General features: G+C 30.4%; 1 protein-coding gene across 4 annotated transcripts in view; it reads right to left on the bottom strand.

Annotated features, from left to right (window-relative positions):
* The window catches only part of LOC145259799 (pregnancy zone protein-like), a 313,594-nt gene that overhangs the window by 250,829 nt on the left and 43,237 nt on the right, over window positions 1–19,528 (bottom strand). For all 4 annotated transcript variants that reach the window (XM_080117581.1, XM_080117583.1, XM_080117582.1 and 1 more), the window contains exon 3: window positions 5,165–5,316. In XM_080117581.1, the coding sequence (XP_079973707.1) occupies window positions 5,165–5,316 (152 nt within the window). The remainder of the gene's footprint in view (window positions 1–5,164; window positions 5,317–19,528) is intronic.

The following is a 19,528-nucleotide window of genomic DNA, read 5'->3' as shown; positions in this document are numbered from 1 at the left end:
CTTTCCAGACATTTTCTAACGTCAAAGTACCATTTGGTGCTGTTAGATAAGCCGTATCGATTCTTTCCGCAGACGGCTTTTTGTCTTCTTTTAACCCATTCCGAGATATAAATGGTTCTTGTATCCAGGACTGGTCAGTGGCGTTGCTAGATCTTATAAAGTCTGCACGTGCACGTGTAGGTGTGGGTGGGGCTGGGGTACCAACATCTAGATGCGGATGTGTAAAAATAATGCTAAAAATGGTGTTGATTCTATACAAGTATAATATGGTGGGGTTATATATGTAAACGAATGTGTACAAAAGTTTACTTGTATAGGGTGCCCATGAAGGATTTGGAACTTAAATAGATTATTTTTTATATCTTTCTGTACTTTTAATACAATCTGACTAAGACATTGGGAAAATTTTTTTTTTTAAATAATGCAGAATTCAAACAATCTTTATGAAAAATAATGTTTTTTAAATATTGCCCATTTTTAGCTTCGCAAATTTGTGCTCTTTCCAAAACATTATTCATGACTTGAACTTGCAGAATCTATGGATTGCGATTAACTCCCTTATTCCTTGTTCCTGATGCTTTCCTTCAATTCTTGCAGGGTTTGGGGTTTGTTAACAGACTTTCTTTATTTTGAATTCTGTTGTGCCTTGGCCTATCTTTTACATAAAAATGCTGTCGATAAGCTTTTTGAGTCAAAACAATTGACCCCTGATTTTGGTAAAAAAAATTCACAACTTGCGTACGTTGTTCAATAGTATACTTATAGTTAATTTCCAAAATATTATCTATAAAATATCTTAAATAGAGAAAAAAATAAATAATAATTAATGGTAAAATAACAAAGATTTTCAACCCTTCAGTGACTTTTTGGACACCATATATATAATATATATATATTTATTATATATATATATATAGTAATTTATAAAATATATATGGCGATCAAGCTACACTGAATATTCGGCGTTTCATCCACTCTAGGATTCCTCAGGCTTATGCGCCTAGCCTGAGGAATCCTAGAGTGGATGAAACGCCGAATATTCAGTGTAGCTTAATCGCCATATATATTTTATAAATTACTAACTAGCTCTACCTACATATTGAGCACTTTTGAAGTAAATACTTAAAGTTTACACATAAATCTATACTTTCGTATGTTAATTTTATGTGAGTAAATGAAGTAGTTATATATATATATATAAATGTTCATGTGTTTACATGTCTTATTGAATGTATATAACATGAGCATATTTATGAGTGGGTCTGTGATCGTTCGGCGTTCTTGTGTTTGTACGCGTCGATATATTTATATATGCAGTTCAGCGGACATATAATATTTACAAGAAAAAAGGGACGGATAACAGTTCTCTGGAGATTTTATATCGGCCAATAAGTAAACATTCCTGGTCCATTTTGATCTTGCTTTGACGGTTTTGGAAAAGCTGCAAGAAATCTCATCCCAAAGAAATGAGTGTGTCTATTTTTGAAGTGTATATGTGATCGTCTGACCATCTCGTGTTTGTACATGTCAATATAATCACAGATACAGTACAACGGACATGTAACATTTACAACAAAAAGGGACGGATAACAGTTCTTTGGAGAGAATATACCGTTTCCATTTTTGGTCTTGTTTGATGGAAAGCTGCAAAGAAAATTCAACCCAACGAATCAAGAAATATTGGGTTGTCTTTTCAGCAACTTTATTACAGATGTTTCCCCATTACAAAGTTGCACACTGTCTTACGTTCCTTACATTTGATAGGCGTTGGACCCCTCGTTCCTCCGGGTACTACGAGCCATTATGACCGGTCGGCTCGACTCTGTCTTCAGCAACTGTCTCTCAAATTCTGACTGAACTACTAAAACCTATATGTACAAAAACATCTCCCTTATAATGACGTCATCAACACGTATCAATCAGGACCATCGCATGGTGTCTCTCACATATTTTTGTTTATCTAAAAATGAAGTGTCATTAAAATTCCTAATTGATATTTTGTTTTGTAATATTCCTTTCCATTAAAACATTTTCTCTGAATATTTTCTTCAACATACTATTTAACAATAATAATAATAATAATAATAATAATAATAATTGATCAGGATTATCTGGCGTTGCCCCGGCACGCTAATATAATACTACATAAGGTTAGAGCAAGCATAGTGCTAGAAGAGTGGAAAATACCATTAGACATGAAAGTTATCTCTGCCTAAATCAAAACGTAGATTCCATGAACAAAGCTTCTTTCTTAGAAGTGCACGCCTGTGGAACTCTGTTCCGTCTGCCTGCTTCCCTCCTGACTACAACTTGGATGCCTTCAAGTCCAACGTAAACAAATTCCTGATGAACCGCCCCCTTAAGTAGACACTTTAAATATCCACACTAACGTACTGTACTTACAATAACCCTTATCCCTGAGTGGCTTCCGGGCCTTGATAAGTGGTGACCACCTTGTAAAAAAAAAAAAAAAAAAAATAGAGTGGATAAACTGACCAAATCTTTCTGTTTTTACCCAAAGAAAATCGAACACTATTAATTAATGATTGGTGATGATTAAGTAAAGCTGTGTATGTTACTAATTGTCTGCTTGCATGCAGATTTCAGTAAATCAAATGTACCAATGCAAGATGGCAGCTGATTTAAAAGTGATTTTTCAGTGATGCAGGTTTTCAAGCAAATTTCTAAAACTGTTTGATATCGAATTATGATTGAAGCAATATTTAACATTGTGATTTTTCCTAAATGTCAAACTACACTTGTGGAGGATGATCTATCGATTTTAGCTTTACTGGTAATTAAAAATCAATAAATATTTATTATTTTATCATTATTACCAGCAATGGAAGATTTTTGTTTAAACTAAATCAAATAAAAACAAGACAATTCAAAGAATCGTTTTAGCATCGGAAAATAGGCATCAATTTTTCTGATTCCGATACTGATTCCAATACCCCCAAGTCTTCCGATTTTTCCGATTCTGACTGATCGTCCCAACACTAATATATATATATATATATATATATATATATATAGGCGGGACTCAGAGGATAAGGAATGAGGGTGAAGAGTTGTATGTTTTGGTTTCGATTCTAACTAATGGCACCCAAGTCATATATATATTTTTTTTTTAGTTTTGATCTTACAACTGTATATTAAGTTCAATGTAATAATCGATAGAGAATTATCTCTATAATAATAAATTCGTAATCTGTACGAATTAAAATATCATATTTAAGCGTATCTTATGACCGGGCGGCCTGCTAGCATATACTAATCACACACACAAAAAAGTTAACAAATAAAGAACGTGCCTTTTTCTAGCCTCTGGATATAATTATTACGAGTGCTAAGGGGGGACAAGAAAGTAAACAGCAAATCAGTTAACCTCCGCCACCTGAAATTAATTTGTAAACAAATCCTCCACTTTCTACTAAAAAGTAATATGTAGGCGTTTTTCTTTAGATGCTGAGAATATAAGAGCAACGTTAAAGACTGTAAATTATAAGTAACAAGAGTTTATTATACGACAGGAAACTCAAAAAAGCAACATTAAGAATTTCTTAATCCGCTAAAATCTTTCCTCTGATGAAAAGGACGGATTCTTTGAAACTTCGTGGATTAAAGAATTCATAATGTTTCTTTCCGAGTTTCCTGTTGAATAATAAATTCTTGTGAATACAGTCTTTAATAAGTTCTATTTCCTATATTGGTTTGTATTGAGTTGTTTTATCAGATTAGGATTACCATATCCATATTCTCTTATTTTACAGAAGCTTTTGATTCATAAACTTAATTATTTCTTGATTTATATATATATATATATATATATATATATATATATATATATACACACACAGGATAGAACGATAAAGAGAAAAGACGACATGATTCCATTTCCGTTTGATGAAAACCGGTTTTCTTTTTTTATTGCAGACCATCTACTAGTTGGCCAATTGTGTACAAATCTCAAGAGTGATAGGCGCCTTCTATCATGTCTGAAAATGACACAATTTATTAAAAAGCGAGATCAGGGATGCGCCGCTGTACAACTCATGCTCTCTACCGTTCCAAATTTTGATAACAGAACTATTGCCAGCACCCTCAAGATGCAAATTTGGACGGCTCAATACTTGAAGATACAGCTCAACGCATTAGACAACCTATTAAAGGTGGTACAACGGAAGCTCAAGGCCAAGGACAGAGCCAGGAAGATCTGGACCAAAGAGTTTATCGAAAAGGTCCAGGTACTCATTGAGGAAACTCCCCAGTGGCCTAATCGATAAACTGCCAGAGATTTAAGCGTCTCACACACAACTGTAAATGCATGTGTAAAGGAGGACTTGAAGCGTAGGTTCTACAGGTGCCAGACAAGCCAGATCTTGATTGAGAAAACAAAGAACCTCAAGCTAATCAAGTCCGTCAGATTGTCAACAAACTAAAGCATCCCAAAAAGCCAAACATTTTCTGGTTCTTTACAAACGAAAAGAACTTCTGCCAGGATCAGGTGCACAACAGCCAGAACCATCGCTGGATGGCTACGAGTAATAAGGACGTGTCCAGGGTGATGAAAACAGTTTCCACCCATGTAGTGTGGTTTTAAGGTTTCAAGCCTAACATAAAGGGGGACCAGTTAATGGTAAATAATGTTAGGCTCTCGTCAGGAAACAGAAAACAATATGGCTGACGAGAGCCTAACATTATTTACTATTAACTGGTCCCCCTTATGTTAGGCTTGAAACCGACGGTACCAATGTTTTTCTGACCTTCTGTACAGTTTTAAATATATATAATATATATATATATATATATACTATATATATATATATATATATATATATATATATATATATATATACACACACACACTTTTTCGATATCGCCCTACCCATTTCATTATTTCTTTTCTTTTGCGTCATTTCTATGCCTATTAAAATGCCTTCTGTCATTTTTCTTTCTTTTTTTCCCCCTTCAACTCTTTTTTACCATCTTTTGTCTTCCTTCATTCTCTTGTTCCTCTTCTTATAGGATAAATTAAATAAAGTGAATATCAGTTTGTATACAACTAAAACATGATTTTCAGTCCACAACGAATTTGACAATTAATGATGTTTTGTATTATGAAGCCAGACAAATTCAAAACTAACAACAAGATAATACTTACCATCATTAAAAAGTTTCGTTATTTGTTTTTGCTTTGATGAAAATCTGAAGTTCAATTTCACCTCAATATCGCTGGTGGTGTTGTAGAAGGACATGCAAAACTGGTGTGTTGCTTTGGATGTTAATCTCCACGGAAATGTTAACAAGTAACCACTGAAAGAAAGAAAGAAAAATGTTTTATTACAACCGACATTTTTTTTTTTTTTTTTTTTTTTTTTTTTACATAGGCATCACCACTTATCAAGGCGCAGAGACCACTCGAGAATAAGGGTTAAGAGTGTACAGTAGTCGATTAGACAATATAGTAATCGTTAGTAATGGAAATTCGGTAAATTTGTTAACTTAAGTGGAACGGCTCATCAGAAACTTGTTTACGTTGGACTTGAAGATAATCAGATTGTAGTCAGCTGGAAAGCCAGAAAAAGTTCCACAAGTGTGCACTTCTAAGAAAGAAGCTTTGTTTATGGAATCTACGTTTAGGTTTAGGCACAGATATAGAGTGATTAGATCTGGATTCAGTATTTTTTTAATACGAACTTGTAAGGCTAAAAGAACATTGGATAGCTGTAACAAGCGGAGATGTTGAAAAGTCGGATATGGCTGACCACATATTGGGGAAAAAAGAAAAACATTTGCCTTTGTGATAGAGAATAACGGTGGCGAATAGACATCGAAAAAAAAATAAATAATAATAATAAGTGCATCTGTTAGGCGACAATGTCCTCCTAAGTAGACCTAGTATATAATGAGTAGAACACTGGAGCTGCTGCTGCTGCTAATAATAATAATAATAATAATAATAATAATAATAATAATAATAATAGTAAACTAAAACAAAATATATTTACTTTTTTCTTTGCCATTAATGCTTCAACTATGAAGATATTTTGTTGCAAGGCTAAAAATTAAAACATGAACCAATAGCTATTACGTTACGTTTGGCAAATTCCATTTTTTTTTTAATTTTGCCACTTTTGCACTGATTTTCCTCAGCTAAAACCCAAATATAAAGTTTCGCATCGGTCTGAATACCTTATATTTAAGTTTCATGTCTGTAGACCAAAAACTGACAGAGGAGTTTGGTGGGCAACATTTTTAAAAATATATATACGCATACAAATATATATCAAAAGAGGTTTGTGTTTACGATAACCTTTTTATGCAAATATTACGCAAGTATAAATCGTGTAGAATATCTGCATGAATATAATTACACGTAATAGTTAACTAAAGATGATCATCCCATAAGAAAACCGAAAATGAATGTTTAAAAGAATATGCAAATTAGCTAGATCTTTTGCAGATGAATGCAACAATATAACAAAATCGTATTTTCTTTTTAAATAAATAATAAAAAAAAAGGCTTGTTTTTTTTCTATAGTTCTTGGCCTTTAGGCCAAGATCAAAGCGTAGTATATGTTCTGATACTACACTTAAGTTAATTTGCCTTAGTCAATGGAGGAGAAACCCCCTATATGGAGACTATTATTTTTGGTCCCTACCAGAGTGCCCCTTTCTAGGTGGGGTGGGGGTAGTCCCACATTAAAAACGACCTTGTGTCACATTTTGCTTTCGTGAGGAAGCAAATAAATACTAATAAATAGAAAAAAAGGGTTTTAATAGGAATATTAATACACCCAACAACAAAAAATTATATATATATATATATATATGTATGTATAAACAATCTTGACACGTGATCTTTGCAACCAATGAAAATCTAATAATATTCTTATAATACAATAGTAACACCATGCAACAAATTTCAAATTAAAAAAAAAAATTACATGCTACATACGATTTGTTTCGGTGTAAGAAAAATATCCTGATGTTAAATCTGACCTTTATTTCTATAGATTAGGCAACGCTTCCATGTACTAAAATCATATTTTATTATTATTGGTTATGAATGAAAAACGCAGAATTTTCAGTTTAAACAACGTTTGTTCTTTTAACCATCTTGTGTTGAGTAGTCTTTCCTATTAAATTTCGTTGATATGGTCAGCAGTTTTTCAGCCTAGCTTGAAATAAGAAAATTGTGCGAATTTATTTTTTTCATCTTGTATTTAACGTTCTGTAAAACGAAGACATAATTGTTTTAAAACGATTGTAATTCAAACGATTAGTTTAGAGTGAAAAACGTTCTTTAAAATGATATATAAAGTAAAGGTATTATAACGAAAACTTATTTGAAATAAAGATTAAAAATTCCGCAAGAAATTTCTTGTCAACCTAATATAGCTATAAACATTTTTTATTTGGAATAATCACAATATTTGTTTTCATTAACAACACACATCAAACGAAGGTACATACGACATTCACTTTTTTCACGAAAAGAAAAAAAAATAAATAAAATTCTATTTTTGGCTCAGAAAAAGATAAATATAGACTTAATTACGATTTGCTTAAAATCATATAAAAATTGGTAAAATTATATAATTAGTTAACATAAAAGAAACAGTTATGGTTAACTAATTATACAATTTTACCTTAATAAATATACTTTAGCTCTTGTATTTAAAATCAAGCACTCTACACGTTTTTTCTGTCTTTTTTCTTTTTTAAAATATTCAAATAATTAATATATATCAGTAAAATTATATAAATATCAAAAACACACGAGGAGATTGTTAACGCTGTGAAAACATAAATTGAACCAAGTAAGGATTTTTCTGAGGTTTATATAAATTTATTTATAAATGCTCTACATATGTATTGAGCACTTTTGAAAAATATTGGTTATTTTAGTGCCATTTTTTTTCATGAGCGGGTCTCTGATTATCATTTTTAAGGTGAGTTTTTCAGGTTTTTGACTTGCCGTTCTTCTCACCTTTCTTAAGTACTTTTTGTCGATTTTATTTTGTTTTAGAATACTAGGTCTTTTTTTTTATATATATTTTTGATCGCCCCCTGAAGAGCAGGCAAATAAACTAAAGACGATGTTTTTTTGTTATGGGTTGCGAAATGTGTGCAAGGCAGTAAAGAAAATATAGACATTTGCTGAATAAAAAAAAATGAATAAAAATTATTATTGTGGATGGATTTTCTTTTTTTGATCATGAGATGCAACTAACCAATACATTTCTCAGCATTGCCTAAGAGCAAATAAAAATAATGATAATAATGATAATGATAATAATAATAATAATAATAATAATAATAATAATAATAATAACAGCAATAATAATAATACAATAATAGCCAGAGAACTAAAAGGGATATGGGTGATGAAGAAAATCAGAATAATACCTATAATAGTAGGAGCACTAGGAACAATTCCGAAAAGCTTTGAAAAAAGAATGGGAGAAATTGAAATCAGAGGAATGGCTGGAAAGATACAACGAATAACAATAATGAAAACGACTGAAATATTAAGGAAAATCCTTGAATGCGGAAACTGGTACACATGATCCACATGCACAGGCCAGACAAACTGCTGCAGAGACAAAACATGAAGAAGCGTTACATGGGACCAAGAACATTAAAGCTGCATATCTGTAAGTTCTCTATCCCTTCCCCCATTCCCTCCCATTACTCCATCACACCCCTCCCAAAGATTGATACCAAATAGCTGAGAAGGGTCAAGGAGGATGGAAAGACTGAGGAGAGAGTACTGACCAGACATCTGCTGGTCAAGTGTGAAGAGAACTGGGACCTTGGAGAGGCTTAATGCCACGCAAATTCCAGTGGAGACCAATCGCTACTGCTAGCGAGAAATGAATGGTAAGAGGCTGTTGCGATAATGGAAATTCATTTGCAAATGTTATCAAAAGAGGTCGAGAGTACTGGAAACCTGAGGAGACTTGTTGTCATTCAACTTCCACGTAACATCACAAGGAGATATCTTTGATGACCTGTGTAAAAACTCCTTGTGAGCCAATAACAATAATCATAATAACCATAATAATCATAATAATAATAATAATGATAATAATCATAATAATAATAATCATAATAATAATCATAATAATGACAACAATAATCATAATAACAATAATCATAACAATAATCATAATAATAATAATCATAATAATAACAACAATAATCATAATAATAATCATAATAATAATAATAATAATAATACTGTTTAAATAGTTTCATAAGTTATTCATACTTTGTGTGTTTGCTTAAATTTGATCAAAAAATCATCAATTATTCCGAATGTTGTTTGTGATTGTTTCAATGCAACAAAAAGGATTTTTTAGGTCAACATCTGACAATGGACGACACATGGATCTACTACTTCACTCTGGAATCAAAGCAAGTCAGCTAAGTGGACAGCAGCAGATAAACGCCGCCCAAAACAAGCAAAGATGCAAACATCAGCAGGCAAGGTTTTGGCTGCTATTCTTTTTGAGATGTGCAAAGTATTTTATTCGTTGATTATCAGAAAGGAAAGAACCATCAATAGCAAATATTATACAGCATCAATATTCATGTCTGAAGAAATCACCAATAAACAGTCACAAATAATAAAGTGTTCTTTCACAAACACAATGCATCATCTCACAAGCTAATCACATCAATAGCAAAGCTACATGAATTGTTCTTCGTATTGCTTCTTCACGCAACATATTCTCCAGATCTGATCCCCAGTGATTAAAAAGAATGTTTCAGGGAAAGAGGATTGGTTCCAATGAAAAAGTATATTGGTAATTGAGGTATATTTTGAGCCAAAAAAAAATTAGTTTTACAAAAATGGCATCGAATTGTAAGAGAAGCACAGGAATCAGTGTGTCACCCTGAAACGAGACTATCATGTTAATGAACGAGACTATCATGTTGATGAATAAAGTCGAATTTTGCCTAAAAGTTATTGTTTTAGGAGTTAGGCCCGGAACTTATTGAAGTCAATTGCAACAATGGCAAAACTACATGTGTTGCTCTTCGAATTGCTTCTGCAACCACACCATTCCCTAGATCTGTTGCCCAGTGACTACTGATTGTTTGCAGACCTCAAAAGAATGTTCCAGGGAGAAGAGATTTAAATCAACTGAAAACGTCATATCAGAAACTGAGACGTGTTGTGAGGCCAAAGACAAATTATTCTACAAAAAAGAATCAAATTGAAACGGTGTGCCAACTTTGAAGGGGAGTATGTTGATTAATAAAATCGAATTTTGCCTAAAAGTGATTCATTTATTTATAACTTATTGAGTGATGTCTTATGGTTTACGATTTATTTACAAAATATTCATTGGAAATAATTTTTTTCTTCCATCACACTAATTTTCCATGCACAGATTGCTTCCCTGAGGGCTGCAACATGTTCATCTATAGAGGTAATGTCAAACACTTGTCAGAAACCGTTTCATGAAACAAATTTTATACGTTCCATTCATTATTTTCAATCCTATCACAATATTCATCATCATTCGGTTGTCAATCTATCCATTTCATTAACTTTTTATTTTGAAAAAAAAAAAAAAAAAAAAGTGAGTAAAGGTATACGGTACGGAGAGCTAGTTCCCAATAACCAAACGGAACTCACATTATTTCGAGAACCGGTGCCAAATTCAATTCCTTATTTTCAATAGCCACGATGTGTTCTGTTTCTTCTCAGAGTCCAATTCCAATTACATTTACCATATGAACACCTGCCAGGAAATGCATTCTTTTGGCTTATTTAATTGAGAATGATAAAGGAAACTAAATAAATAAATACATTTGCAACCACATTTGAATTGCAACCACATTGGAGCCGGCATTCCTATTTCTTATTGATTTTCAATTATTTGTTTCAAGGGAAAACATGTTCTTTTAAAAAAGTGACATTGGCAAAACAGCAAATAATAATATTCTTACAAAAGCATTGCAACAGCGTATCACCCTGGAACGAGAGTATGTTGACTAAAGTCGAATTTTTCCTAATGGTTGTTTTATTAGCTAGGCCTGGGACTTATTGAGTGGTGTCCAATGGTTTACGAATTATTTATTTACGTAAATATTCACTGTGGATAATTTGCTTTTTTCTTCGTGTTTCTAACATCAAACGCATTACTTCGAGAACCAGTGCCAAATTTAATCCTCTATTTTCAATAAGCAACAATCTATTCAGTTTCTTCTCAAAACGCAATTCCAATTACATTTGCCATGTAAACAACTGCCAGGAATACATTCCATGTCTAACAATATGGTTTATTTACTTGAGAATGATAAATGAAATAACAAAAATACATTTGCAAGCACATTGGAATTGCAAGCACATTGGAACAGGTATTCTTGTCGTTTTCTTATTGATTTTCAGTTATTTGTTCCGAGGAGAAACATGTCCTCTTAACAAAGTGATATTGACAAAACAGCAAATAATGATACAAGTAAAATGGGAAATCAGGCGTCACCGTGATATGGCGTTAATTAAAGAAGAAACCCGTTTCCAAATTGTTACAATTTTCTACAACGTAACAGTATTAAAATAATCTAATACATAAAATAAAGTCAGTCGGATTCTTGACTCTTTATCGTGGCTTCTATCCTACAAAATCAATATTTAATTCTGAATAGTCATTTCATTTTATTGACCGTTGGGCCATGTTCTTTAGAAAAATAAACTGTAATTAGAGTTACAACTTTCCTGAAAACAATCGTATCAAATTCGTTTATTCTAACCGCCATTTGTAAAAATGTTGTGGTCCTGTAAGGATCCAAAAGAAAAACAACTCCGTAATCAAGGGACACAAAATACATTGACCAGAAAAACAAACACAGCAAATGAAGAATGTTGATATACATCATTCTGACTACCATAAGTGCCGAACTTGAACATAATCGGTGTGCAAACGGCAAGAGACATTCTCCTGGTCTTTATTAAATGGAAGGGTTTATTATTATTTAAAGGGTGGACACACCACATCAAAAAGAAAGGAGATATGCGTCCAATACAAATTTACTTCCCTTTGCTTAAAACAATGAGAGCCGGGGTGGGGGTGTGTAACTCGATCTACCATAATTAGAGACTTCTCTTTCATTAGAACAAAAATATAAATCTTAGAATAGAATAAAAGCAAGTGAATACATTACCAGGCAACGCCGGTTACCACTAGTGTATCATAAGGAAGTAGTGTCCACAATTTGCAAAACAAATTATGGACTCGACATGCATTTGAATTCTGACACTTCTGCAGTTTATGAACCGTGCTGAAATAATATTATTTAGAAATCCACTCTTAACATGAACAAGAAGGCTTTGTAACTATCCTGTGCTTAATGCAATTCTGAATTTTTGAGATGAGATGTGCATGACTTAATTTTTAGGGATATCTATGCTAATTGTTAATATTAGCGAAAAAACTGTTTTACGAAACAGAGGATCGATGCCCATATGTATTTTTGTTTTTTAAAACACAATGCAAGTGAGGCATGGGAAAGCCTTTAAAAAATATCTTAGTGACCCCTGAAGATTGAATTTTCTTTATGATCTATGGACCCACCCTCAAACTCACGGTTCGAATTCTTACAATGCAGAGCTAACCCCTCTCTTCCTTAGTAGAGAAAAGGAAACATGTATCCAACACCCGAAGAAGGTCGCAGGTTGCAGCGACAGAAACGTTGTGCGAATAACACCCAAGAATAATTGTCCGAACAATCAAAATAATACAAACATCCTGTACTTAATTTAATAAAGAAAAGATTTAATAAATTTAATTTAATAAATGAAAGATACCATAACATCCTGTACTTAATTTAATAAAGAAAAGATTTAATAAATTTAATTTAATAAATAAAAGATACCATAACATCCTGTACTTAATTTAATAAAGAAAATATTTAATAAACTTAATTTAATAAATAAAAGATACCATAACATCCTGTACTTAATTTAATAAAGAAAATATTTAATAAACTTAATTTAATAAATAAAAGATACCATAACATCCTGCACTTAATTTAATAAATAAAAGATACCATAACATCCTGTACTTAATTTAATAAAGAAAAGATTTAATAAATTTAATAAATAAAAGATACCATAACATCCTGTACTTAATTTAATAAAGAAAAGATACCATAAGAATTTGAATTTAATTTGAAAATGCTCTCTAAAATATAGCATGGTCCATAAACTGCAGAAATACCAACATTCTTCTGAAGGTTGGTCACTTTTACTAATTCTGCTACAACTGCTACTACTAATAGCAGCATCCATCGGAAAGACATGACCCTCCCCCATCTCTCTTAACCAGAGTAGAGAGATCAATCTTCACCGGTTACAGAATAGAAAGTCTGAAATGATGCAATTTGTTTTATATGAACTTCCCAATAATAGTTAGTTGGTTTTTAACGACATGTCAATCCTGCTTGGTCATTTAATATTATAAAAGATTATTTATTGTAGATTCTTGTGAGTAATGTTACATCGTATAGATTTATTTTATTATTACTTTGCGACTGAAACTATGTGTCGTGTAATGTTACACGTCCATTTTAGTACTGACTGGTGATGCTTAACTTCGGTGATCCAACGGGAGCAGGTGGGTCAATGTGATTCTTCCGCATTTAAATTCATTATTGTTTCTTATATTGTAATCCCGGACGACACCAGGTATTTTGCTAGTACATATATCCACCTATGTCATCCAATCCCGAGCGACGCCGGGTATTTGGCTAGTACATATATCAACCAATCTTTTCCACTCCCAGGCGACGTCGAGTATTCTGCTAGGAAACATTCCACTTATGTTATCCAATTTCTGGGCGACGCAGGGTATTCTGCTAAAACAAATACCCCTATTTCATCCAATGTCGGGCTACGCCGGGTAATCTGTTAGTACATATATATCCACCTATGTCATCAAATCCCAGGCGACGCCAGGTATTTTGCTAGTACATATATCAAGCGACCTTATCCGATGACTTTTGACCCTGTTCAAATACAAAGAAATGCAATATTATCGTAAAATCTATACTGGTAATTTACTCTCTTTATTTGATTTGTTTTCTTTCAGTTTCGACTCTCGTAGCCATAACATATGATATAACCTCACAGTGTTCAGATAATGAGATGTTTGTGTTTTATGCTCTCTGATATATCCGCTATGCAAACATGCTAATCGCTTATTCTTTTGGTAGGAATAGAGTGGAGGTAGGTAAAGAGATTTTTGTGTTCCTCAAATTTTCTTATAAAGTCTCATAACTTGTAGCAGAAAGCGCCAATTTACAATGACACCAAATAAATCTTGTAATATATTCAGTTTTAAACAGTCTTAGATTTATATTTCAATTTCTTGTAACATAAAATGCATTAGAATTCAACTTTGAGTTCTCTAACTTCATTTTTTTTTAAAGATATATGGTATTTTAAAGTATTATAGCATATTTATGTGCATTTACTGTAGATTACTTGGAAGCCATTAATTTCTGGAAAATTTTTATTGGCATATTCCGATTCTTTGTACAAAAACACATTTCTATGACAAATTTCCTTGTTTAATCTTGTATTTTAACAAAGCTCTAGCATTTTTACTGAAAAATTCATGTAAAATGTGACAAAATGCATGTTGGTCTTAAGAGGGAAAATATTATTAGTTACATTTAAAAAATTTAGAAAGATTATTAGATCATCCAGTTCATTCTGTGTATGTTATTATTGAGATATTTTAATCAATGTAAATTTTTTCATGTGTATTGCTGATTTATTTTTTTATTTTTTGATGATAAACATGGACAAACTTTCTGAAAAAAAAAAAAAAAAAGAAAGAGGTGGCAAGTCAAAATCAAATATTGAATTTGTAAGAAAAATTTATTGAGCACAAAAATGAATCAAGAAATAGACTCACTTTACTTTATATATCATTTGTCCAAATCAGACTATGGCAAATATATCTGAAGCAGGCATATGATTTATTTTCAAGTGCTAACCCCTACTCTCAACCCTAACCACGTTATCTTTAAACAACCTGCTTTTATCTATACATTATTTCACAGCTGCCCCCCTTTTTTTTTTTTTTATTTCTTTGACTCATGTTTTACACGCTTTGTAAAACCGCAAACATCAAGTTTTTCCATCCATGGAGCATTAAAATTGATGCAAGAACAGAAAAGAAAGATTTCATGCTCTACAAAAAACGTTTTACAGACTTGAATAGCATTCGTAGACACGTGAAAACTTTTAGGTCAACAGAGAAATACGAGTTTCAAAACGGGTAAAATTAACCCCACAAACAGAATGGTTTTGGGTCACTTTTATATCCTTTTAAACCAGGGTTTCCCAACGGGGTCCGTATCGCCCACCGAGGAGTGGGGGGGGGTACGAGACTTCAGGTGGGTGATGGTAAAATTTATCGTATAGAAGGTCCCTGAGATTCTTTAGGGGGGCGGTGAAAGAGAGCTTCTAGTAACATTTTGAGTTTTTCTCAACCTATTTCCTTTGGGATTCACAATTCATGTGGAAATTGATTGCATCACTCTTGTTTTTAATTAGAAAAATTAATTCAAGAATCGTATTTTGTAATTTTGACAAAGCTTAATCGTTTCCTGAATCTGATTGATTTCTGATTCACATTTTCAACAAATCTTTCTCGTCTATCGAATGGGTCCTGAGAATAGAAACCGAGTGGATTGAGTGAAACGTGGTGATCGAAGACTTTTTCTATCAAATATGGAACCAAATATTCCAAAACTTGTTGCTGATCATCAACAACAATCTGCACATTGATTGATGATTCCTGTGATTTTTATTTTTATTGATTATTGCATTAGCAATTTTTATTGATTATTGTATTAGCAATTTTTATTGATTATTGTATTAGCAATTTTTATTGATTATTGTATTAGCAATTTTTATTGATTATTGTATTAGCAATTTTTATTGATTATTGTATTAGCAATTTTTATTGATTAGCAATTTTTATTGATTATTGTATTAGCAATTTTTATTGATTAGCAATTTTTATTGATTATTGTATTAGCAATTTTTATTGATTAGCAATTTTTATTGATTATTGTATTAGCAATTTTTATTGATTAGCAATTTTTATTGATTATTGTATTAGCAATTTTTATTGATTAGCAATTTTTATCAATTATTGTATTAGCAATTTTTATTGATTAGCAATTTTTATTGATTATTGTATTAGCAATTTTTATTGATTAGCAATTTTTATTGATTATTGTATTAGCAATTTTTATTGATTAGCAATTTTTATTGATTATTGTATTAGCAATTTTTATTGATTAGCAATTTTTATTGATTATTGTATTAGCAATTTTTATTGATTAGCAATTTTTATTGATTATTGTATTAGCAATTTTTATTGATTAGCAATTTTTATTGATTATTGTATTAGCAATTTTTATTGATTAGCAATTTTTATTGATTATTGTATTAGCAATTTTTATTGATTAGCAATTTTTATTGATTATTGTATTATCAATTTTTATTGATTAGCAATTTTTATTGATTATTGTATTAGCAATTTTTATTGATTAGCAATTTTTATTGATTATTGTATTAGCAATTTTTATTGATTAGCAGTTTTTATTGATTATTGTATTAGCAATTTTTATTGATTAGCAATTTTTATTGATTATTGTATTAGCAATTTTTATTGATTAGCAATTTTTATTAATTATTGAATTAGCAATTTTTATTCATTATTGCATTAGCAATTTTTATTAATTATTGAATTAGCAATTTTCATTCATTATTGCATTAGTAATTTTCATTCATTATTGCATTAGCAATTTTCATTCATTATTGCATTAGCAATTTTCATTCATTATTGTATTAGCAATTTTCATTCATTATTGCATTAGAAATTTTCATTCATTATTGCATTAGCAATTTTTATTCATTATTGCATTAGCAATTTTTATTCATTATTGCATTAGCAATTTTTATTCATTATTGCATTAGCAATTTTTATTCATTATTGCATTAGCAATTTTCATTGATTATTGTATTAGCAATTTTCATTGATTATTGTATTAGCAATTTTCATTGATTATTGTATTAGCAATTTTCATTGATTATTGTATTAGCAATTTTCATTGATTATTGTATTAGCAATTTTCATTGATTATTGTATTAGCAATTTTCATTGATTATTGTATTAGCAATTTTCATTGATTATTGTATTAGCAATTTTTATTGATTATTGTATTAGCAATTTTTATTAATTATTGCATTAGCAATTTTCATTGATTATTGCATTAGCAATTTTCATTGATTATTGCATTAGCAATTTTCATTGATTATTGCATTAGCAATTTTCATTGATTATTGCATTAGCAATTTTCATTGATTATTGTATTAGCAATTTTTATTGATTATTATATTAGCAATTTTTATTGATTATTTTATTAGCAATTTTTATTGATTATTGCATAAGCAATTTTTATCAATTATTGTATTAGCAATTTTTATCAATTATTGTATTAGAAATTTTTATCAATTATTGTATTAGCAATTTTTATCAATTATTGTATTAGCAATTTTTATCAATTATTGTATTAGCAATTTTTATCAATTATTGTATTAGCAATTTTTATCAATTATTGTATTAGCAATTTTTATCAATTATTGTATTAGCAATTTTTATCAATTATTGTATTAGCAATTTTTATCAATTATTGTATTAGCAATTTTTATCAATTATTGTATTAGCAATTTTTATCAATTATTGTATTAGCAATTTTTATCAATTATTGTATTAGCAATTTTTATCAATTATTGTATTAGCAATTTTTATCAATTATTGTATTAGCAATTTTTATCAATTATTGTATTAGCAATTTTTATCAATTATTGTATTAGCAATTTTTATCAATTATTGTATTAGCAATTTTTATCAATTATTGTATTAGCAATTTTTATCAATTATTGTATTAGCAATTTTTATCAATTATTGTATTAGCAATTTTTATCAATTATTGTATTAGCAATTTTTATCAATTATTGTATTAGCAATTTTTATCAATTATTGTATTAGCAATTTTTATCAATTATTGTATTAGCAATTTTTATCAATTATTGTATTAGCAATTTTTATTAATTATTGTATTAGCAATTTTTATTAATTATTGTATTAGCAATTTTTATTAATTATTGTATTAGCAATTTTTATTAATTATTGTATTAGCAATTTTTATTAATTATTGTATTAGCAATTTTTATTAATTATTGTATTAGCAATTTTTATTAATTATTGTATTAGCAATTTTTATTAATTATTGTATTAGCAATTTTTATTAATTATTGTATTAGCAATTTTTATTAATTATTGTATTAGCAATTTTTATTAATTATTGTATTAGCAATTTTTATTAATTATTGTATTAGCAATTTTTATTAATTATTGCATTAGCAATTTTTATTAATTATTGTATTAGCAATTTTTATCAATTATTGTATTAGCAATTTTTATCAATTATTGTATTAGCAATTTTTATCAATTATTGTATTAGCATTGTATGATATATTAATTGACTCACTTGATTTATAGATGTTACTGTTCCCATTCGATCGACAGAGTAGAATTTTCTTGAATAAACTATATGAATAGTCAATTATTTATTTTCAATCTGTGCGTTTAGCAAGGCAAATTTCTGGTTACTGGAACCGAGTAGGACGATAGATCGTCTGGCTTTTCTCTGACAGAACAAATACTACACTTTGATGCTAGCCCCAAAATTTTATTTTTTGTTTGTTTTTTGTTTTGTTTTTTTTAGCAAATCACTAGAGCTTTACATCATGTTTTTTTTTTTTTGTTTTGTTTGCCTCAATATGGAGGAGGGAGGGCTGATCCACTACCCTTCCCCCTCCAGATTAAGAAATTCATCTCAAATTCAGCTTTTTCGTCATTGGTCACTCACATCCATTATTAGTACAATTATCAGAATTACTAGCATAATTTTCACTTCAAACATCTGGGCTGGTGATTCTACCGCTAGTCTTTCTCTCTTAGACATGCTAAAAAAAAAAAAAAAAAAAAAAAAATTCCAATTTAATAAATCTCACACTATACGCCAAGCCCCAACCTCTGTCCCATCGCTGCACTGTTGCATTCCTATGCCTGTTTTACAAGTACTCTAATACAATGTGTGCTGATGAACTCATAGCACTTGTACCTCTAAAAATGTTCAGCTTGGCGCTAACCAAAAACGTTCGACTCAAACTTAGCATGATTTTCCACGATTCTGATGAATTTATGGTTAGATGTTCTATTTACATTTCACAACGATAGTTCCGATAAATTATCAACCATACACAACCTGAATCAGCTATATTAATATAAGCATATCTTCTTTGACAATTAGACCGACAGGAACATTTTGAGTAAAGGATGGCATTGTCTCTATTAGGCTGAGGTATGGTTCTGTGCAGTGCTAGAGGATCCACTCTCCCAGGCTTTACCTTCTCTCT

Source organism: Euprymna scolopes, chromosome 35 (genome assembly GCF_053919585.1).
Source record: "Euprymna scolopes isolate OS-2025 chromosome 35, ASM5391958v1, whole genome shotgun sequence".
NCBI classification, from domain to species: Eukaryota; Metazoa; Mollusca; class Cephalopoda; order Sepiida; family Sepiolidae; genus Euprymna; species Euprymna scolopes.
This window is presented reverse-complemented; position numbering and strand designations above follow the sequence as displayed.